The sequence below is a fragment of the Cetorhinus maximus genome, chromosome 6 (assembly GCF_964194155.1).
Source record: "Cetorhinus maximus chromosome 6, sCetMax3.hap1.1, whole genome shotgun sequence".
Taxonomy (NCBI): domain Eukaryota; kingdom Metazoa; phylum Chordata; class Chondrichthyes; order Lamniformes; family Cetorhinidae; genus Cetorhinus; species Cetorhinus maximus.
The window spans coordinates 128,066,852-128,091,357 of NC_135884.1; the positions used below are offsets into that span (position 1 = coordinate 128,066,852).

Sequence of the window (24,506 nt, forward strand, 5' to 3'; positions counted from 1 at the left end):
ATTTGAATCTTCAGTATACTGCACTGTTGCGATCATAGACTTAACAATTCACATCATCCCATAGTTGTATTCAAAGTTTTCATATATACTATGCTTCCCTATATTTTCACATAAACTTAGAACTAAGACTATATTAAACATGAAAATGGTTCATCCAGTTCTTTCAGGGTTTCCTCTCCATGTCTACCCAGGAACATTATTACTCCTGGATTTTGACCATATACTGCACCTACTTTCTTTTTTCAATGCAATTGTTGTTGATTTTTTACTTTTTATTTTCATTCTCCTTGTCCCCTCCAATTTTTCATAAATCTCCTTTTGCTTATTTTTTGTTTGTAAGTCTGATTTTTTTTTACCTGTCTCTGCAGTTTGGGGAATTAAGAGTTCAGGTTTTGTGACTTACTCCAATTGCTTGACCTGCTGATGCCAGCTATTTGGGACTCTCCTTGAATCATCCAAATTCCATTCTTGGGGCGGAACTGTCCTAGATTTGCACAAAGTGCAGTAGGGGCAGGAAAAGACGTTTTACCCGCCAGCCGCAATGGCGGGTTTTCGCGCCGTATGGCCCCAATCCCAGCTCATGAGTTATGCAGCCACAGGAAACACGCCATCTCTCTTGGGGGGGAGACGGCCTCCAATTTGCCCGCCACACCATTACCTCGTCGCTTCCTTGTGCAGGGCACCATATTTAAATTGCAGCCGCGCACATGCTTCTCATTGCTTGCAGCCCAGGTCTGCTCTGGTGAAGATATGGCCCCAAAAGCCAAGAAGAGTGCAGCCCCCTGATTCAGTGACACATTCCTGGGATACCTTCTGGACGCTGTAGAGGCCCGCCACGAAGCCCTCTACCCCAGCTCTGGCCTCAGGAGGCCCGTCAGTCTCACCACTCCGGCTTGGGAGGCGGTGGCAGAGGTGGTCAGTGCCAATGCAGCACACAAGAGGTCAGCCATCCAGTGTAGATAGAGGATGAATGATCTCGTCCATGCCACCAGGGTAAGGCAACCATCTTAACACTCTAAACTCTCACACTCACAAGGCCATCACACATTCACTGGCACCTCACTCAACATCACCACTCAGTCTGTCACACACGCCCTCACATCTCCATCTGGCCTCATCTCTTCTGGAAACAGCCTCCTCAGCCCTCACCATCTTGAGGCCACTTGCACAGATCTACATATACATACACACCCTGGGATACCCAGCTTCCCCAGTACAACCCTCGCCCTGCAGCCTCTTCCCTTGCCTGAGGCCACTTCTCCCCCCTTCCAAAGCAAGCCCTAGCCCTGCAGCATTGAAAAGCCACCCCCAGCTTACAGTTGGTCTGGTAGGTAGAGACCTGCCTGTGATGTGGCGCTGCCTGCGAAGCCTGGTGCTGATTGTTGGGGAAGGAAACAGTTAACTCAAGGAGCTCAATTGCTAATTATCAATTAACAACGTAAGTACCCATTTGGATGTATAAAAGGGCAAATAGATGAGGCAAGTTCTCTCTGTAGAGTGTTTTATAGGTATAAAACTCTATCTGACGGAGTCAGTCTTGGTCTTAGTCTTTATTGCCAAACAGCCATTGGAGCTTAATGGTGGTAGCAGAGGATGGTTCCTGCTTGTAAGTAAAAAGAGTGGAAACTAAGCTTTCTTTGGACAAAAGAGTGGTTTGGAGTCACTCAAAAATGGCTGAATCAAAATGTAGAGTGTCAGAGTATGATGACCCACTGATGTTTTCTGAGCGTCAATCAAATGACCTATGGAAGAATGAAGTAACCATGTGGACACAGGTTATGTCCTTACCAAAGTAAAAACAGTGCATGGCCTTGGCACTTTCACTAACATATGAAAGTAAAATAAGATGCCAAGTATTTTTGGAGTTGGAGCCTGAGCATTTGCACACAGATGAAGGTTTGGAAACGTTGGCCTGAATTTTTCGCTGGTCGGGCGTGCGCAGTTGGTGGGCCCGGAAGTGGACAGGAAACAGTCCCCTCACCACAATTTCATGCAGGGTGGCCAATTAATGACCAGCCAGCATGAAATGTGCGCTGAGAAAGGCTCAGCACTGCTGGTGGGGGCAGGAAGAGGGCAGGCGCCAACATCACTGCGGGTGCTGGTGAGCACTTCCAGTGAGTTTCCTGAAGGCAGAGAGCTGTCACATGGAGGTGCAGACACCCACAGAATAAACAAAACAACATAAATGCTGCAAAATATGTCCACGCAGCACAGTCATGCATCTGAAAGCATATCTCACAATCCCCAGATATCTCTTTATATTTTATTTCCCCATGGAGATTTCATCCAGCCCTGGATTGAGGTTTGAGGAAAAATGTAAAGGCCGCCTGGCTGATTTGGCCTGTCTGCCAGCTGTAAAAGTGGATGGGCCATAAAAAGTCACTTTCAATTGCCTCCTTAAAGGGCTTAATTGTCGGCAGGCGCACTGCCGACTGCAACACACCCAATGTCATCTTGGCTATTTCCAATCAGGTCAGGTGTGCGCCCCACCCGCGAAATGTAAAATCCTGCCCATTATTAGAGTTTATGGGTAAGATCTATCAAAAGGATCATTTATTAAGTGCTTACGAAGATCAGATTTTGACAAATTTAGGAAGTTGGGGGATAGTTCCATAGAAGATTACGTAATGGAATTCAATAGGCTATATGCAGGATTGGAAAAAATTCCATCCAGAAATTCCCCAAACTGTGCTGGCGTTTAAGTTACTAGACTTGCCAAGGTATCGAATATGGACAGGCTTCTAGTCCTGACGGGAGTTAAATTTGCAGAAAGACACACACTGCTAGAACAGATGTCAGAAGCTTTAAAAGAAAAATTCCTCCAAAAACATTCCTTTCCGGCTGTGTGCATGGTGCAATGGGTCTTTCGGCGGTAAGGCAGAAAACGGAGGATACAATGTTAACAGGATAGAGAGATCGTTTAGAAACAGGGCGCGGGCATCAGTACAAAAGGAGATTTGTAACTAGAAACAATGAGGACAGAAACACCTTTGGCAATTATGACAGGAGAAAAGAACTGGGGAATTACAACAAAAGAATGAACCTCAGAAATGCCCAGGGTGTGGTCAATCAGTGTTTTGATGCAATTCAAAATACCATTATGCATTGAACTGTCCTGAACGATATAAGGTGTTCGAAATTAAACATGAGACAGAAGACTCGGAAGAAGAAGATGGAGATATTGGCCAAAGAGAGGGCATTATATTAGTTACAAGAAGTTTCAGCCCGGTGATGAATGTCTTGGTTGCAGAGTCCTTCAACTGTGCGGTGCTAGATAGCGGATGCACATCTACAATGCATGGAATAGACTGGTTAAAATGCTATCTGGATTTCTTAAATGACAAGGACGGGTTAAGGAATTTGAAAGTTCCAGCAGTTTCAGATTTGGAGGTGATAATACCCTAAAATCTTTAAAAAGGGTAGAGATTCCCTGTAAGACGGCTGGAGTCAATCGTTTCATCAGCACGGATGTAGTGTCCAGCGAAATGCCGTTACTGTTGAGCAGACCATCAATGAAGAAAGCGCAGATGAAGCTGGACATGGAAAACGACATGGTCATTGTATTTGGAAAATCTGTGGATTTACAATTTATGCAATCTGGAGACTACTGTATTCCTTTAATGAAACCTAATTTTTCTACTACAAAATTAAAGAAGTGCTATTGGCATCAGGGTATAAGAATTTACAGGACAATAAATGTGTTAAAATTGCATCAGCAGTTTGCCCACCCCCCTTCCCAAAGATTAAAAATGTTGCTAAGGGATGAAGCGTACACTAAACTTGTAGAGGAGATAAGTGATATATGTGATATATATAAGAAATACAGAAGGATACTGTCACAGCTGAGAGTAAGTCTACCCTTAGCGAGGCTTTCAATGAAGTGGTGGCAATGGATTTAAAGGTGTGGGATAAAGGAAATAACATTTTTATTTTGCATTTTGTAGATTTGGCAACAAGGTTTAGCCAGTCGACAATCATATACAGTAAGACAAGATAATTGTGGATCAGGTTATGGAAAAGTGGATAGGGACCGGATTGGGACCACCGACAAAATTCCTCACTGATTATGGGGAGTAATTTGATAACAATGGGTTTCGGGCTATGTGCAAAATCATGAATATAATAGCTATGAATACAGCAGCAGAAGGCCCTTTTAGTAACAGAGTGTGTGAAAGGTATCACGTAGTGATAGATGAGATGCTTCATGAGATTTTAGCAGATAGACCAAGCTGTAAATCAACATCTGCTCTAGCATAGGCTATCCATGCCAAGAATTCACTGCAGATGGTTGGAGTCTATAGTCCACATCAGTTGGTTTTTGGTAGAAATCCAAAAACTTCTTCAGTCTTAAGTGATCATCCCCCAGCTTGGGAGGGAATACAATTAGCTCTACCTTTTCTGAGCATTTAAATGCACTACACGCGGGTAGAAGAACATTCCTTAAAGTCGAAGTTTCAGAAAGAATTCGGCGAACTTTAAAACATAATGTACAACCATCGGAAATGATTTTCAGTCAGGGAGACAAGGATTAATGAGTGGAAAGGCCTGGGAAAAGTTATAGGTAAGGATGGGAACCAGGCTATTCGGGTACAATCATCTAAGTTAGTTGGCGCGGATTACAAATTTGCGGGTCCAGAAGGATTATAGGAACTGGTAAGGAACCATGTACTTCTCATACCCAAATGTTGCATGATTGTGAGGACCAGGTAGCTGAAGTTGACAGGGTATCTGAAGGTGGACACAATAATTCGAACAAACAAGATGAAACAATTTGTCCCAGAGAACTGTCCCAAAAGCTGGCACTAAAGTTACGTACTTGCCAGAAGGGCCAGTCAACGGCAGGACGCGATCACTGTAGGTAGAGCAGGGAAGGCATTGGGAAATATAAAACTGGTTAATTGTACGAGATGAAGGATGGGAGGTTAGGCCCATGGATTGGGAACATGAAGTACAAAAATGGAAAGCACGAAAACATAGTATTAGTTCAGACAGTGGGTCTGGGAGTGAACATGCCTCTAGGAAGAGATCACGAACTGTTGAAAGAACATCTATAAAATGGAGAGGGCGATCAAACAGTAACAGTCCGGAGCGTGTTAGAGGGCAGCATAGAGGGCATGGCTTAACAAGGTCAAGGAGTATGGCACAGACTGGTAATGCTACAAGCAGCAGAAGCCCATGTGATCGAGAAGTCTTAGTAGCTTCAAACAAATTAGACAATAAATTAATAAAGGATGCCAAACAGCAAGAACAACATAACAAAAATAAAAATACCTGGAAAACTCAGCAGGTCTGACAGCATCTGCGGAGAGGAACACAGTTAACGTTTCGAGTCCACATGACTCTTCAACAGAACTAAGGAAAAATAGAAAAGACATGAAATATAAGCTGGTTTAAGGGGGGGTGGGACAGGTAGAGCTGGATAAAGGGCCAGTGATAGATGGAGATAGCCAAAAAATGTCATAGACAAAAGGACAAAGAGGTGTTGAAGGTGGTGATATTATCTAAGGAATGTGCTAATTAAGGGTAGAAAGCAGGACAAGCAAGGTACAGATAGCCCTAGTGGGGGTGGGGTGAAGGAATCGAAATAGGCTAAAAGGTAGAGATAAAACAATGGATGGAAATACATTTAAAAGTAATGGAAATCGGTGGGAAAAGAAAAATCTATATAAATTATTGGGGGAAAAAAAGGGGGGGAGGGGATCGGAAAGGGGGTGGGGATGGAGGAGAGAGTTCAAGATCTAAAATTATTGAACTCAATATTCAGTCCGGAAGGCTGTAAAGTGCCTAGTCGGAAGATGAGGTGCTGTTCCTCCAGTTTGCGTTGAGCTTCACTGGAACAATGCAGCAGGCCAAGGCCGGACATGTAGGCAAGAGAACAGGGTGGAGTGTTGAAATGGCAAGTGACAGTGAGAGCAGCATTTCACTTGCACTTCCCTCAAGTTAGTCTACGGCATTCGTTGCTCCCAATGCGGTTTCCTCTACATTAGAGAGACCAAACGCAGACTGGGTGACCGCTTTGCAGAACACCTTCGGTCTGTCCGCAAGCATGACCCAGACCTCCCTGTCGCTTGCCATTTCAACACTCCACCCTGCTCTCATGCCCACATGTCCATCCTTGGCCTGCTGCATTGTTCCAGTGAAGCTCAAAGCAAACTGGAGGAACAGCACCTCATCTTCTGACTAGGCACTTTATAGCCTTCCGGACTGAATATTGAGTTCAATAATTTTAGATCTTGAACTCTCTCCTCCATCCCCACCCCCTTTCCGATCCCCTCCCCCCCTTTTTTTCCCCAATAATTTATATAGATTTTTCTTTTCCCACCTATTTCCATTATTTTTAAATGTATTTCCATCCATTGTTTTATCTCTACCTTTTAGCCTATTTCGATCCCTTCCCTTAACCCCGACCATCCCCACTAGGGCTATCTGTACCTTGCTTGTCCTGTTTTCTACCCTTAATTAGCACATTCCTTAGATAATATCACCACCTTCAACGTCTCTTTGTCCTTTTGTCTATGACATCTTTTGGCTATCTCCACCTATCACTGACCCTCTATCCAGCTCTACCCCCGCCCCCTTAAACCAGCTTATATTTCACCTCTTTTCTACTTTTCCTTAGTTCTGTTGAAGAGTCACACGGACTCAAAACGTTAACTGTGTTCCTCTCCGCAGATGCTGTCAGACCTGCTGAGTTTTTCCAGGTATTTTTATTTTTGTTTTGGATTTCCAGCATCTGCAGTTTTTTGCTTTTAAGCAAGAACTACATAGTTGGAAAGAATTTGGAGTATACACAGAGGTGCCGGATAGGGGGCAACCAGCTCTGTCTCATAGATGGATATATACGGGAAAGATGCTTCCTGGTGGGACTTATAAAACTAAAGCCAGGCTAGTGGCACGAAGGTTTGAAGAAAAATTGCGTGACCAGGACCATAAGAGTAGATTCACCTGCGGCAGGAAAGGTTATTCTGAAGATCTTTTTGGCTCTGTTAGCTACAAATGCTTGTGAATGTAAGTCAATTGATATTAAAGCTGCCTTTTTGCAGGGACACCAACTTCAAAGGGAAGTTTTTCTCTGTCCACCGAAAGAGGTGCCAAACACAGAAGGGACACTCTGGAAGCTAAATAAATGAGTATAGAGTTTAAATGATGCCTCCAGAGTTTGGTAATTCTTAGTGAGGTCAGTTTTGTTAAAGTTGGACTGTCTTCAGCTGGAGGCAGGCCTGGCAATGTTTTATTGACACCATGGAGGGAAACTTGCAGGCATCTTTAGACATTTTTTTGTAGGGAGATAGCAGTGAATTTGAAACGGTTGTCGTTAATGGGCTCAGAATGTAGTTCAAAATTGGAAGTCAGGCTTCTCATGCGTTTAAATACATAGGATTGGAAATCAGGCAGAGTGGATCACACATCATTTTACATCAACAATCCTACTTAAACAATGTCAATCCCTTTGCAATTAGTCGTGGTAGGGCTTCCCAGAAAGATACAGCAGCTTCTGAAGTGGAAAAAAAGGAACTCAGAAGTCTAATTGGGCAACCAGGCCAGATGTCAGTTTTGACGTTTTGGAGTTGAGCACTAAAATGAATGACCCCAAGGTTGAAGAAATGATTCGAGCAACAAAATATTGAACATTTTAAAATGGAAAGAGTGTTTTGAAATTCCCATCTTTGGGTGATCTTACAAAAATGAAACTAATTGTGTTTTGTGATGTGCCTTATGCAAATCTATGTGATGTTTCGAGTGCGGGAGGATTTGGTCGTAGCAACAGCAATTTTCTTTAAAAGAAAACTGTGGATGGGTGCTTCCTGAGCAGTTCCACATATGCCATATAAAAGTATCAATACCAGAAGCTATAAGCACTTGACACCTCTTAAGCTTGTGCAAAATAACATTGAACTAATGACAAAACAGATCACAGGAAAAAAAAGCTGCTTATAACATTATGAAGCTGTCAATCAAGAAAACATATATGCCACTGCTACTATAGTGTTCATTGGTTCTGTACAGAGTGTATTCTGAGGGGATGATCATGAAAGTGCCATGAATTGGCATGGAGGGTGAAGGCCACTGGGAGTAGGTGAGGGGGCATGAGTTGGCATGGAGGGAGTGTGGGGCAGGAGCATGGGGAGTATGAGTAAGTTCTTTTGACCTTACCTTTCAAAAGGCTCCCAAATCCAGACTATGGCTCACAATTTCTCTGAGGGGCTGTGGACATCAGTCATAGACAATCTGGCCTGACTAACACAAAAGTTACGGGGTCTAGGAGATGCCTCCCCTTGCAATGCAGTTGGGCAGGTCGGGAGTGCAGGGTGCGGGCTTGGTACCCGTACCCTAATCCTGCACCAACGAAAATTTGGGGTGCCAAGAATGGAGTCAGGAATCCCAGAATTGGGTCTTGCCCACCATTTTTTTTCAAGATGCCTCCAATCCAACATGGACGGAGGCATGAAAATCTTCTCCCTTGATAAATTCAATGGCCAGGATTTCCAGGTCGGCGAGCGGGGGTGGGTGGGGCCTGCTCACCGATGCGTAAAATGACACGAGGTGATATCGGGCAGAACTCCCGACATCACCCCGCTCCATTTAAATTTTCAGGTAGGCGGGGGCTCAGCAGAATCAGCTGAGCGTCCACTGACCTGTCAATGGCCAATTGAGGCCATTGACAGAGTCATTAAAGTAATTAATGGACATGGCCGTCCAATCTTAGGGTTGACGGGCAAGCCAGGAGCCCTGGCAGGCATTAGAAAAAGCATGAAACCTCATCCACGGGCGGGATGAGGTTTCATGTAGGTTTTTAAAAATGTAAATAAACTTTATTTAAAAGTGATGGACGTCTCCCAGCTCATTTGACAGTGTCATATGAGGGGATATGTCAGGGAATTTTTTTTTCTATTTTTCATAGCTTTTCTGTAGAAGCGATCTCCCTGAGGCAGCACTTAGCCTCAGGGAGATGAGTGCACTCTTTTGTGTGCATGCGTGAAAGAGCGCACTCTCGGCTCAGAGAATCCCCCCACCCCACCGCCCCCCCCGCCCGCACAAGGAGTGCACAGCACTTCTGAGCGGACGTCACGCTGGGCGGGCCTTAATTGGCCTGTCCACATAAAATGACGGCGCACCCCCAATCGGGAGCGCTGATCGGAGGCGCGCCTCCACGGGCCCGCTCTTCAACTTCCCCCCGCGACAGGGGGAAAATTCTGCCCAATGAGATATTTAAAAATTCAAGTCAATATTTAATGGAAAACTATTGTACCTCCAAGCTACTCTATGCAGAGTGCTCTGTGAAAAATTGCAGGCTACCATTTTGAATTCTGGGTTTTCCACCATTTTTTCCTTACAGCTGTAGAAGTCCTGATTAGTGGTGATTTCTGGTAAAAATTTCATGTTCATTTTACATCCCATCAAGGAAGGCGAGTAACAATAAGAGGTGAAAAGGGGAGAGAAAGAAAATGAAAAATGGGAGAGAAAAAGTGAAAGATTAAATTAAATTTTAAGCAATTGAGTGGAGAAAAGAACCAGGGTTTGAGAAAATTTGGCACACAGTCACATCAAAGATTGGACACTGAATTCCTATATAAAGAACCAACTCCAATTTGACCCTATACTGCATCTCAGATTCTGGCTACCGTATATAGATTGGCTCTCTTTATTCTCAGCTGAACCATTTTAGAAAACTCTGCCACCATGGAGTATTTCATCTTTGGTTAGGGAAATGGAATTTGTTTTGAAAAAACAATGGCCTTAACACCTGGACCATATCAACTTCCGAAGGAGCATTATCAGTTAACACAAGTTGTTGCTACTGCTGCTGTTGGCACATTCGAGTTTGCTCTCCACCTGAGCATGCCTTCAATGTTCTGTATCAAATGTTGACAGCAATAGAGAACACCATTATATTCCACCAAGAGCCACAGCATAGCAAAGAGGGCAACAGTAACGAAAGGGAATTAAACAGGCGAATAAACACATGAAAAGTAGGAAAAGGACAAAGTACAATTGGATTCCTGGCTGTTCACGTTTACTTGTTAAATATTGGCAAGTTCACATTGACAGTCACTAAATGGTTTCAACGCTTCAGAAGCATCTCACTTTGTGATTCACCACCTCTAATAAATCCAATGACACCTATCACAAGGGACAAAGTATTTGACAAACTAATGCAGACAAGTCAGCAGGACCTGATGGCCTGCATCCAAGGGTTTTAAAGGAAGTGGCTGCAGAGATAGTGGAGGCATGGGTTGAAATATTCCAGAACTCACTGGATTCCGGGAGGGTCCCAGAGGATTGGAAAACCACTAATGTGATGCCCCTGTTCAAGAAGGGAGGGAGTCAAAAAGCAGGAAACTATAGGCCAATCAGCCTAACATCTGTCGTTGGGAAAATGCTAGAGTCCATTATTAAGGAAGAAATAGCAGGACATTTAGAAAAGCTTAACGCAATCAAACAGAGTCAACAACATGGTTTTGTGAAAGGGAAATCATGTTTAACAAATTTGCTAGAGTCCTTTGTGGACATAACAAGCTTAGTTGAATAAAGGGGAACTGGTAGATGTAGTGTATTTGGATTTCCAGAAGGCATTCAATAAGGTGCCACATAAAAGGTTATTGCGTAAGATAGGAGCTCACGGTATTGGGGGTAATGTATTAGCATGGATTGAGGATTGGTTCACACACAGAAGACAGAGTTGGGATTAACAGTTCTTTTTCAGGTTGGAAAGACGCAACTAATGGAGTGCCACAAGGATCAGTCCTAGGGCCTCAATTATTTACTATCTATATTAATGACTTGGAGGAGGGGCCAGAGTGTGATATATCAAAATTTGTTGACAATACAAAAATAGTTGGGAGTGTACGTTGTGGTGCGGACATAAGGAATCTGCAAGGAGATATAGACAGTTTGGGTGGTGGGCAAAAACTTGGCAGATGGAGTTTAATGTAGTAAAGTGTGAAGTCGTGCACATTGGTAGGAAAAATCAAAAGGCAGACTATTATTTAAATGGAGAGAGACTCCAAAGAAGTGCAGCACAGCGAGATCTGGGTGTTCTTGTGCATGAAACACAAAAAGTTAGCATGCAGGTGCAGCAAGTGATTAAGGCAATTTTTTGACCTGTATTGCTAGGGGGTTGGAATTTAAAAATAGGTAAGTCTTGTTACAACTGTACAGTGTGTTGGTGAGGCCGCACCTGGAGTACTGTATGCAGTTTTGGTCCCCGTATTTAAGAAAGGATATACTGGCATTGGAGGCAGTTCAAAAGAGATTCACTAGGCTGATTCCTGGGATGAAGGGGTTGACTTATCAAGAAAGTCTAAACAGGTTAGGCCTTTATTCATTAGAGTTTAGAAGAATGAGGGGTGATCTTATTGAAACGCACAATATTCTGAGGGGGCTTAACAGGGTAGATGTTGAGAAGATGTTTCCATTGGTGGGAGAGTCTCGAACTAGGGGACATAGTTACAGAATAAGAGGGCATTCATTTAAAACTGAGATGCAAAGGAATTTCTTCTCTGAGGGTTGTGAGTATCTGGAATTCTCTACCCTAGAGAGTTGTGGAGGCTAGATCACTGAAAGTATTTAAAGAGGAGATAGATAGATTTTTAAAATATCGGGGACTTGAGGGTTTTGAGGAGCTGGCACGAAAGAGGAGTTGAAGCCTGGGGCAGATCAGCCATGATCTTATTGAATGGCAGGTCAGGCTGGAGGGGCCAAATGGCCTACTCCTGCTCCTATTTCTTACGTTGTTATATTTATATATATAGTCAACCTTCTCGTCTGTAAACATGAATATTTAGTGAACATGCTAATAGTTGTTGAAGACCACTGTGCCTTCACTCCAAGGAAAATTATTTTCTAAGCCAGGCAAGGAACCTTTGACTTTCTTTGTACAAAAACATTTTATTTTTAGCTCCATAACATTTTCCATTAGCATTTTTTCATCCAACTTGCCCTAGGCAATAGTTCATCTTTCAAAGCTTGTTTATAAACCTAAATTTTGCTAATGGTTAGTTTAGTTTTTAAAATTACAGCATTCGAGAGCAACAGTTACACCAGGTTAAATGCTACAAAAACTGGCCCACACAACCCAAATCAATTCCCCAAGGATTCCCATGGCTCCATCAAGGGTTATGGGGGCAGACAGGAAAGTGGGGTTGAGACCACAACTAGATCAGTCATGATCTAATTGAATGACACAGCAGGCTTAAAGGGCCAAATGGTCTACTCTACAATAAACCAATTAAAAATTTGAATATGAACTTATGTCAAAAGGTTTCTACAACAAAGTATTAACAGCACGGAATCAGAATATTATTCTGCCCAAAAGCAAAAAACTGCGGATGCTGGAAATCGAAAACAAAAATAAAAATACTTGGAAAAACTCAGCAAGTCTGGCAGCATCTGTGGAAAGGAACACAGTTAATGTTTCAAGTCCGCATGACTCTTCAACAGAACTAAGGAAAAATAGAAAAGGGGTGAAATATAAGCTGGTTTAAGGGGGGTGGTTGGGACAAGATTGCTGGATAGAGGACCAGTGATAGGTGGAGATAACCAAAAGATATCACAGACAAAAGGGCAAAGAGGTGTTGAAGGTGGTGGTATTATCTAAAGGAATGTGCTAATTAAGGGTAGAAAGCAGGACAAGCAAGGTACAGATAGCCCCAGTGGGGGTGGGGTGGGGTGAAGGAATCGAAAAAGGCTAAAAGGTAGAGATAAAACAATGGATGGAAATACATTTAAAAATAATGGAAATAGGCGGGAAAAGAAAAATCTATATAAATTATTGGAAAAAACAAAAAGGAGGGGGAAAAATCAGAAAGGGGTTGGGGATTCCCCCCGCACAGAGCTGCCTCAGGGAGATTGAATCGCTATTCTAATTAATGAATAAATGGATTAAAAATTTATTTAAACATGTGACTGTGTCAGATGAGATGGGACATGTTTTTATATTTAGGAAAAAATTTTCATGTAATTAATAAAAGCTTTAGGAAGCCTCATCCCGCTTGTGGATGAGGTTTCCTAAAAAACGTAAAGTCTGCTTGGCCTTTTCGACTGCCCGCCAACTTTAAAGTCGGATGGGCAGCATTAACAATTACATTAATTACTTCCTTAGTGTCTTTAATAGGCTATTTACATATTGGCGGGCACGCAGCCGACTCCAGCGCGCGCCTGCCTAACGAAACATCGCGAGACAGCGCAATGATGTCGGGACGCATGCCCGACATCATCGTGTGTCATTTTACACGTTGGCGTGTCAGGCACGCGCCCGCACACCAACTGAAAAATCCTGCCCATAAAAACATCTAGCAGTCTTCTCTTTTCTAGAGAACCAAGCCACATCCTGTTCAAGCTTTCCAGCAGGTTTAACCACTCAGATCTGGAATTATTCCAGGAAATCTTTTTTGCACCGTCTCCTGTGCCTCTATATCCTTTTTATAATGTGGAGACTAGAGCTGTTCACAATACTCCAAGTATGGTCTAAGCAAGATTCTGTACAAGCTTATCATAACTTCAATTCTACCCAACTAGAAGTTAACCCTGGTGCTTTGATAACTTTTTTAATGGCATATTATTAGCCTGCTTTGTTTCTTTGAGTGATTTGTGTATCTGTATACAGAAATCCCTCTGCTCCTCTACCCTATTTTGACACTTATTTGCCAAGGAGTCCGTGATCTCCTTATTTTTCCGACCAAAATGTACCATCTCACACATTTTTATTCAAGTTCATTTGTCAGCTAGACTTCCATTCTGCAAGTCAAAAAAAAATAGGTATTTGTAGTGATTGGCAGTTAAATTTTGGCTAACTGTAGTACACCAGTGGTGCATATATTTATCAGCTCATTGATTTTTGTGGTAAAAATGTGACAGCTCCAACCATACTTCAGTTATACAATGTTCAGATTGATCAGCTGATGGCATTTACAATAATAGTCATTTGGTAGTACAGAATTTGAGAATTTCTGAAAAAAGAGACATGCTGTTGAAGCTTTTCATCATGCACTCATCAGGACAGATTCACAAGAATAACAATTGTAAAGGGAACAACAATTTATACTTCATGAGAAGAGAGTGCTGACTGGTCGGCAAACGGACTCTGATTGGTAGAGGCATTGCCATGCAGAATACACCAGGGAACAGTTAACGACCAAGCTTTTGTTTAAATTCAAACCAGACAGGCCAACTCTGATTGGTCAAGACACTGGCCTGGAGAATGAACTAGAAAATGGCTGTCCCTCAACCACTTTTACAATAAACTCTTTCATCATTTAAGTCATGACTCGTTCAAGATATTGTGGAGAAAGCAGGATTTCAGGTTATTTATACCAGCAAAGAAAATATGACTTTACTACCATCACTGGTCAGTTTAGTAAAGCATTAATCATATTTTTATTCTAAATTGATACATTTCCTTGACCCTGTTTTCTTATTTGAATCAAATATATATGCAAGTTTGATTTCTTATTGTACCCACAAAAATGACATTAAGAGTTGATTATTTAGTTTACAAAATAATTTCAAATGCAAAGTGACTTTAAAATGAGAAGTGAGTTATATCTATGATTACTATTGAACAATCTGAGGCTTGTTTCCATTGAATACTGCAACAGAAACCTATTCTTCTCTAATTAGTAATCGCCCCAATGAAAAATGTAGGCATTAAAATACTAGTTACAGAAGGATGGGGCTTCAGTTGCAGTATTTATTAAAACAAGTCTTTGGTCATTCAATAGTATCTATAGATATAATTCAAAGACTGCATTGAATCAAAAAGTTTTCTATGACTTTAATTTGAGTTTAATAGGCCATTTCTGCTCCAGTGTAATCAGTAACATTTGATATGAGGTATTCAGCCAGAGAAATGTACAGTACCATGGCCAATATATATATGAGGTTGGCCATATCTTCCTGCAAATAACACAAAAATCAAATCAAAATGCCATTACATATCAACTGGAAGCTGCAGTTTCTGTATCTCGAACTTGAAGTGGCCAGTCACCGCGAGGAAAGCATAGATGAAACACAGAGAGAATGAGAGTTGCATTACACATGCCAAGGGCTACAGAATTTCATAACATGAGCTGGGAATATTGCTCAAAAGTTATGTCTAATACCTTGAAGGCACCAGCTGGATTCACAAGAACAATCCGAAAAATGTTCTATTTACTGAGGTGTTGCACTGCTAATTTGAGACGGTCAAATTATTTATATTAAGCAAATCTCATTGTCCACGCACATTATGCAAAGGCACAGCTGTGCAATTAGATTTTGGCTTGTGCAACAGTTCTCAGCTAAAAAATATTTGACTTATAGTAGGGATAGCCCATGAGTGTCCTGTGTTGGCTGCCCAAGATCTTTCAATTCAACATGCGATTGCTAAGCGAGAGTGCTAAAATGCTTCATAAGTCAAATGTCAAGTGGTATTTTTGCAACTTAAGTAGCTGTTGGATTTACAGGGTGTATAAATAGAATTGGAGTGAATCATACTGAAAGTTTTTTATTTAACCACCAGTTGATCTCAATACTAAGTGCTGCCTTCAGGTAAAACAAGAATAGAGTGCAGGGGATAATTATACCACACCACATCGACACAATGCAGTCTCTTTTTTTAAGTCGTAATTTCTGTTCTTATTTTGTATAATGCTTTGGTTTCATGTATTATACATGTAGCTAAACCTATCACCGCCACCTTCTCGAGGGATTAGGGATGGGCAATAAAAGCTGTCCTAGACAGTGATACACTGAGATGCTGAGAGGTACAGTCAAGTTAGTTTGAGCATAGCAGTATACAACTTCTCTGCAGTATGGGCAAAAGAACTAGGTGCCACAAAACTAATGCATTGTAGCACTAACATTATACTGTGACAGGCTGTTTTCATTGTAAATGTGGACACAGTAATTCCTCGTTTTAAAGTTGTGGTTGCATTCCTGGAAATCACAATTTTAAGTGAAACAACTTTATGTGAATCATGGGTTCCCATAGGAATCACTGTTAAAGCCGGAGCTTAGCTCTGTCGCACATTTCTCACCCGGATAAAAAAAATGCACGAGTTTAAATACTGTACCATACATATGCAGCACTAAGCATTCCCAGCTGAAATAACTCGCAAAACAAAATAAATCACTGAACTTATACAGGATTTACTTTATAATTTAAATTAGATAACACTCACTAGCCTCAAGACGTTTTTAAACATCCAATTTTACTGCTAGGCTGATGACTTTTCTTGCATTCTTTGCAGCAGCAAGCACTCCACCAGCGCTTACAGGCCGTTTCTGGCTCATGTTTAAAAGTAATTTTTTAAAGTATCACTCACAGCAAACACTCCTGTGATTTCCAGGAATGCAATCACAACTTTAAAACGAGGAATTACTGTATCCACATTTACAATGAAAACAGCCTGTCACAGTATAATTTAACCCCCTGTTGGTGTTAGTGCTACAATGCATTAGTTTTGTGGCTCCTAGTTCTTTTGCCCATACTGCGGAGAAGTTGCATACTGCTACGCTCAAACTAACTCGACTGTACCTCTCAGCATCTCAGTGTTTCATTCTTTCACAGGAGTGAAAGAGCTTGAACGAAAGAACCCTGGCTTGGATGCCTCTGGATTTTTTTTTTTTTAAATCGATGTTGCCTCGAATACAGTTCAAACAGCCTCCTTAACAATGGCGCTGATCGGGGCACAGGTCCCGATGCTGCATAAAGGGAGCTGATGCGCAATGACCTGCGCTGCACGATGACAACAGGTGGCGATAATGCGAGATAACACTAATGCGGAAATCGCGACTTACGTGGGGGAAAGCATTCCTAAAACAAAAATGACTTTAAAATGAAACAACTTAGAACAGGGCGACTTAAAACGAGAACTTACTGTACAAAATTTATAATGAGAAAAGTTGACACGAAGGTGTTAATTGGGTGTTAATCAAATTCAGGTGGTGGGTATTAATTGGATCCTAGGCTGAAAAAGGCATTGATGCATTGATGTTTGCATGTATATTAAAAGATACTCAATGTGTACTTCTATAAATAAAATGTTGCAAGTGTATAAAGCTGAGGCTCCTTCCATCTTTCACTACCTGGATATCTGAGTTCTAACAAAAGAGGGAGCTTTAATCCCTAAAAATGGGTAGCTTTTGTTGGAGTACCGGTGGGAACTTGGGGCTTAAAGTGTTCAAATCTGAATCTCCACCCCAATCCACCACCTTCCAGTTTTAACAGAGGTAGGATGAGAGAAGATGGCTGATCAGCTCTGCTTCAAGGAGGTAGGTTGGCACTTTAAATATTATAATGAGACTGTGAGCTTTCTCTGTATTCATCATTTGAAATTTAACTCTGACCACCCAGGTTCCCCAGACTCAGGAAACTCGCCAGGTAAACTGAGGCAGCGGACTGCAGATCAGGAGCTAAGCGCTTTTCCACTGGATCCAGGGTACGTACCTGACTGTGACTGGACAGACTGACCTCCCTCATGGGGACACAACCTCATGGACGAGGTCGAGGGTGGGATGATGAAAAGCTTGATGGAATAGATGTAGAGAAGATGTTTCCAATTGCAGTGGGACCAGAAGTAGGGCCATAAATGTAAGATAGTCACTTATAAATCCAACAGGGAATTCAGTAAAAATTCCTTTACCCAGAAAGTGATTAGAATGTGGAACGTGCATCTCAAGTAGCAAATAGTATAGATGTACTTGCTTCAAGAAATGAACAGCATAGATGTACTTAAGCGGAAGCAAGACAAACGTGAGGGGGGGGTGTGGGGGGGTAAATAAAAGAGTTAGATATGTTGATGGGGTTGGATCAAAAAGTGGGGAAAGGACGCTCACATGGAGCATGAACACCAGTATGGTCCTGTTGGGTTGAATGACCCATTTCTGTGCTGTAAATACCTTGTAATACTTTGTTACAAATAGGCAGCCTTATCCAGCTTGCAGAAGGAGAAACTTTGTCAACAAGTTAATCACAATTGTAGTTATGTAACGCAATCGCTGAACATAAGAGAATGCTTTCAGAAGAACAAAAGTGCAAATTTAAAGTGGCAGCACGATTTGGGCAGGTATGGGGGCATGTGGGATATTAATGCCACGCCTCAGCTGCATGTCACAGGTTAGCTTCCCACTCTAAACAGGCAGAGAGCACCAGCTGCCACGAGTGTAAGTTCAAATGGCAAATGGACATTGGCCAGTACAAAAGGGAGATTCGCTAGTAAAAAAGTAAATTGTGGTGAGGGAGGTATCAGGAGGATTCCTGCTCCTCCTGACCCTACAAGGAAAATAAAATAAAAAAAACTTAAATTCCTTTTCTGCTCCCTGATCCTCTTCCCACTGTCATCACCTGGCAAGAAGGTTGCAACAGCTTTCCAGCGCTGTGCAAGTTTCAAACTGCAGTCAGGGCCAATATCATCAGACTCCAATATTCATACTTAAAGAACCACCCCATCAGCTTCAGATGGGCATTTTTGCCACATGCTCAGAAAAGCATGTTAAAATAGAAGATGGTGTGATCCAGGTTGGTAAGCCACCCTGTCAATTTTTACTGCTTGTTCACATGGTTTCTATGTTTCAGATGCACAATATTTTGGTCAAGAAAGGTGTATTTAATCAATCCAGTACCTGGACCCTACTTATGAGATATCCACCAAGCAATAGATATTTTCCACTGTTAAAGTTACGTGCTACTTATGGCTTTGCCCATGACTTTGCCTTTGATATAACTTAAATGCATGGATAAATTTGTAGCCATTAAATGTTTAGTTATGTCCATACTCAAAATAAAAGTTATGCAAAATGGAAAATGTGATATAGTAACGTTCAGATATGCTGAATCAGGCATTTTCAACAATCAGTTTCCAATTGCAGTTGGGTCTATCTAAGCAGGTACTAAATAAAGGTGAGATACTTCTCACCAATGAGTCACAAAATCAGATAGAAAGTTAACCCTCCTGCTAACCTTATTTTTGCCTTCCAGTAGTCAATTGACAGTATGATGGAACATTTAAGAACAGGTTATATGTCTCCCTTCTTTGTCTGGAGTGAAGGGGACAAAATTTTGTTAATGGAAAGAGTGGGGATAAAAATGCACATAATGTATATAAAAATGCACTAACATAAGTTGAAAGGAGTTATGATACTATTCCCTTTTAATATTCAATATTGACATTACTAAACAGATGCGAGATCAATGAACAGCGTTCTACAAAATATACTTCGTCACTTCTAAAACATTGGCTCTCACCTCCTCATTGGGTTCAGCACTCTCTGCCTCTTTGTTTGTTGTCGTCTTCGTTTTCTTTGTCAAACGATTACAAAAGGCTAATGTAATGCAACTAATGAGAAATATTCCCAGATCTGGAGCAACTATTCGTATGCAATTTGGAATATCATTCAGATCAAGTCTAGAACAGAAAGAGAAAAAGTATAATGACCAATAGTGTAGGTTATTTTAGCAACCGTTTAAATAGTAATTTGGCGGAGAAAACTGGGTGGCATGTTGGATTAGACCAGTGTCCGTTCACGAGTGACTTGAGTCCAATCCACAATGGTGGAATCAAACAATCTTTCTTTGTCAAAAGGGTTGTGTGTCAAAGGAGTTTGGTGAGTCACTGTAGTTCAGTATTAAAGCACCCACAGGTCTCATCTCTGGGATAAAGAGTATATGCAAAAAATGGAAAAACTATCCCTGATGTCCAGCACAGTTTGAACAGCTTCCATAACAATTCTTGAGTTTTGATTAGCACCTTGATTGGTTCGATGATTTCAGAAGTGAGAAGAGCTCTTGAACTTTGGCAGTTTTTTTGGGGTGAATTCATTCAACTCATTTATCCTGGGACAACGGGATACATAGTTTATGCAGCAAGAAAGTGCCAAGCAGTAAAATATTATGCGGTATATCTAACAGCTCTTTTGACAAAAAAAGTTGTGTTTCATACGTAGTAACATTCATCTGTCGTCGTGTTTTTAAAAAAAAGTCAATTGAAGGGAATATCAAGCTGCTCAGAATAACTACCAAAAAAATGTATGCCAATAAAAATGTAAATAGTAAGAACTTGATATATCTACTTCACCACAAAATCTGCAGGGAACGGCTAAAAACTAGTCTGTGCCCGTGTGTGTCGAGTTTATTAACTTTTAGCATATGACTAAGACATTCCAAATATCAAAACTGAGTAGATATGTAAACTTATTAATGTGTGAGTCCATGATTCTTAAAGGATAATCAGCATTATATCAATAGCCAAAAAATAACCAATTTTACATGAAGGCAAGCCATTGTCTATTATAAATTGATGCCAGAAATATTGCTTTGTTATGGGAAAACAAAATTCTCTCTCCACAGATGCTGCCAGACCTGCTGAGTTTTTCCAGCATTTTCTATTTTTATTTCAAAATTCTTAAGACACTGTGCTACGATCACGTGAGGAGGGGTGTAATGACTGCAGGTTTGACCGTAAGAGGGTTTTTAGCGAATTTAGAGAGGATTCTGTAAAAGTCCCTCTATTTACGCTTTGAGGTAGCAAAGAATTATTCAGGCAGGTTTTCTTAGCTTAAACAAAGAACAAGTTTCTGAAACTATTTCCTGAACTAAAAAAAGCGAAGTAAATCGCAATCCGCGTGCATACGGTCACACACATTCATCTGGGCTCACACACACATCACTATAGATGGCAGAGTAAGAGTATAGGATCATTTACAGTTCAAGAAAAATAAAACAAACGAGTATATGGTTATCTGTCTCTTGGCTGGTCTTGATGCAGTGGTTCCATGTTGCGGCCATTTTGTTCAGCTGTCTTCCAGGATGTAATTGTATGGAGCAGATTTCCACTTTTTTTCTTTCCCGAAAAAGTCTCAGTTTGCAGTTGGCTTCTCTTCTCAGGATAGTTACTTTGTAAACCGGGCACAGCACTTCTGAGAGGGGGAGACGGGGGCACACAGCTTCAAACAGCCAGTGTTCAGTACAGCATTGTCTTTTGTTCTCTCTGCTGCTTGGCAAGGGGGTCCTTAAAGTATTTTTGTGGGTGCATATTCCAGAGAAATTCTATTAGTTCATTGTCTGCTGCAGTTATTGTTTCAGAACATGTAATTTCATTTATCTCAGAAACATTTGTAAAGTCTCAGGATGGTGTGAATCAATAGGGAATGGGGTCTTCCACGCACCCCAGGGGGTTGAGGGACAGTCTTCATCCCACATGGTGGAATGTGGAATGGTGTGTATTGCAGCAGTCTGGGCAGTTTTCCCATTGTCTGTAGAGGGGTCCCAGTTTTTGTTAAAATCCAGCCAGGAAAAGTAAAATTAGAAATTGTATCTTCGAAAAGCACATCCTCGTAACACACTGCCATTGCATTTTACCTTTTACTTGTCAAACAAAAATTCCCATGGAGAGCTGGCTTGTAACCTTGCCCTGCTTCAACAAAAAATTACTTTGCACATTTTTGTGCATGAGTTCAATATTTAAAACCAGAAATGGTCAATGTCATTCATCACAATAATACTGCAGTTGAAACAAAACCCTCACATAATGTTTGAACCAACTTTTCTGCCATAGATCTATTCTTTTAACTGTACTTACAGAACACATTTGGGCATATTAATTACAGTTTAACAGTGGTGTTTCTGGTGATGTGATGCTGCAGAACTCTGAATATGGAAAATTTATACTAGTCAGCTGGAAATTAGCCATAAGCTAGCTATGAGTAAAGACTATATAATGTGTAGCACTGACTGCAAAACTTCTACCCTCGTCAATTTTCCCTCCTCAGACCTCCTCAATGTCAACCCCTAGTTTTACACTGCATCCAGTCTAACAGATAAAATCAATGGTAGAAATATTGAATTATTTTCTTGCTTTATGGAGAATAATTTGTAAATACAAGTCCATAGATAACATTAATAAATACACATTTTCATGTTTCTATGGCATTCCTTCTCTGTTCACTTAATGCAGGCATTTGCCTGTTTAATTCAGGGTAGTGGAGACATTAAATCTTTGTTTACTACCATCATTAACAGTAATCACAATCTTTACCATCAAGCAACAACAGCTTACATTTATATAGCACTTATACTGTAATTAAACATCCCAAGGAGCTTCACAGGAGCATTATAAAACAAAATGTGACACCAAGCCACATGAGGAGATATTAGGTCAGATGACCAAAGGCTTGGTCACAGAGGTAGGTTTTAAGAAGTGTCTTATAGGAAGAAAGTGAGGTAGAGAGGTGGAGAGGTGTAGGGAGGGAACTCCAGGGCTTACGGCCACAGCCACCAATGGTGAAGCAGTTACAATTGGGAACGCACAAGAGGCCAGAATTAGAGGATTGCAGATATCTCAGAGGGTTGGGGGCTAGAGGAAATTACAATGATAGGGAGGAGCGAGGATGTGGAGGGATTGGAAAACAAGGATGCTTGACCAGGAGCCAACGTAGATCAGTGAGCACAGGGGTGATGTGTGAACGGTACTTGGTGCAAGTGAAGACAAGGGCAGCAGAGGTTTGGATGACCCCAAGTTTTTGGAGGGTAGAATATAGGTGACCAGCCAGGAAAAGTCAATTGCATTGGAAAAGTCAAGCCTCAAGTCATGAGAGGGTTTAGCAGCAGATGAGGCGAGAAAGGGGTGAAGTCTGGTGATGTTACGGAGGTGGAAATAGGTGGTCTCAGTGATGGTGCAAATATGTGATCAGAAACTCATCTCAGGGTCAAAACTGACACCAAGGTTGTGAACAGGTTGCTTTGATCTCAGACTGTTTCCAGGGAGAGAGATGAAGTCAGTAACTAGGGAACAGAGCTTGGAGCAGGAATGGAAAGCAATGGCTGCAACCTTCCCAATATTTATTTGGATCAAATTTATGCTCATCTGATACTGGATGTCGGATAAGCAGTCTGATAATTCAGCAACAGTGAAAGTGTTAAGAGAGGCGGTGGTGAGGTAGAAGCTGGGTGTCGTCAGTGTACACGTGAAAACAAATGATGTGGTTTTGGTTGATATCACTGAGGAGTGGCATGTAGATGAGAAATAGAAGGGGGGTAAAGATAGATCTTTGGGGTACACCAGAGGTAACAGTGCAGGAGCAGGAACTAAAGGCATTGCAAATGATATTCTGGATTCGATTAGAAAGGTAAGAATGGAACTAGGTGAGAGCAGTCCCAAAGAGATAGACAACAGTGGAGAGGCATTGGGCGAGGGTGGTGTGGTCAACCATACCAAAAGTTGCAATCAGGTCAAGGACAATAAAGGAGTATTTACCTTTGTTACAGTCACATTGGATGTCACTTGTGACTTTGTTTCTAATGTTGCTGTTCTTTCTTACCAATCATTAGAATATATAGGAACAGAGCAGAGCAAAGAATGTAGCCAATATTGCAACACATAACTAAATTACTAAATGCATGAGAGAGTTATGAGGCTCAGATGACAAACAACATTGCAAACATATTGTGTGCCCCTTCTATAGTTCACAACAGGGAAAATACAAGTGGAGAGAAAAAAAGATTATTCATATCCAACAAACTGCACATATGAGCCAGGTCACCTAATATATTTACAAGATAAAAGTATGAAAGGTTTTTTGTCCAGTATATCAAGGCCATTAAAATGTGTCTCCCATGGATTTTTTAGCTGGAGTGGGGGGGAAGCGCAGAGAATCCGGTGCCTCGTAAAATTCAGCCCTATGTATTATTCTCTCAAACCTGAGAATTTCAATACCACTTTTTCCATATTTAAACATAAAGCTCTTCCATTTCTGTGAATGAATCCTTCCAAATAAACAGACATATTTAGTCAAGCAGTGCTGATGAAGCAGTCAACCACAAATCCCAACATTCAAATAAGCTGGATCACTGCTAAGAAACTGCAGTTAAAGCGTCCAATTTACTGGGAAATAGCCAGCAGCTGTATCTTGTCTCTAAAACTGCACTTTGGCATAATCATGCAGGAGGAGATGACTGAACACAATATGCTGCTACCCACACAATGTGGAAATATTAATGTACTTCCAGACAATTAAACAAAGCACAATACCTCTGCAGAAAGTGAACTTAATTCCAATAAAATTTTAGGCCAGTTTGTACAATGCCCAGAACTGGATTTAATTCTAATAAAACATAAAGCTAGGGGATTTATCTTCTACTTATCCCAGATTTTCCAGTAAGCCATTAGAATTATGGACAAACTGCAAAGTCAGAACTATTTTCTGGCCTAGTGTAAGTATGACAATCAAACCAATCATCTCCTGTTATTCCACACTCTGTTAATTCAAGGGCATTTTGTATGAGCTAGATATGAACTGCCCTATGTTTCTTCATGCAGTGAGGTACTGTGCCCTCATGTAGTATAAATAACAATTTGAATTTAAATGGCACCTTTAAAATAATAAAATATTCCAAGTTTTTTTACAAGAATGTTATTGCATGTAAGTTGGAGCCAATTGCTAAAAGAGATAGGCATTAACAAGCATCTTAAATGAGGAGGGAGAGGTAGAGAGTTGATAAGTTTAGGAAAGGAATTCCAGAGCTTAAGGCC

General features: G+C 41.2%; 1 protein-coding gene across 5 annotated transcripts in view; it reads right to left on the bottom strand.

Moving 5' to 3' along the window:
- The window catches only part of piezo1 (piezo type mechanosensitive ion channel component 1 (Er blood group)), a 372,144-nt gene that overhangs the window by 190,798 nt on the left and 156,840 nt on the right, over positions 1-24,506 (bottom strand). For all 5 annotated transcript variants that reach the window (XM_078544496.1, XM_078544493.1, XM_078544495.1 and 2 more), the window contains one exon: positions 19,226-19,385. In XM_078544496.1, coding sequence (XP_078400622.1) covers positions 19,226-19,385 — 160 coding nt within the window. The remainder of the gene's footprint in view (positions 1-19,225; positions 19,386-24,506) is intronic.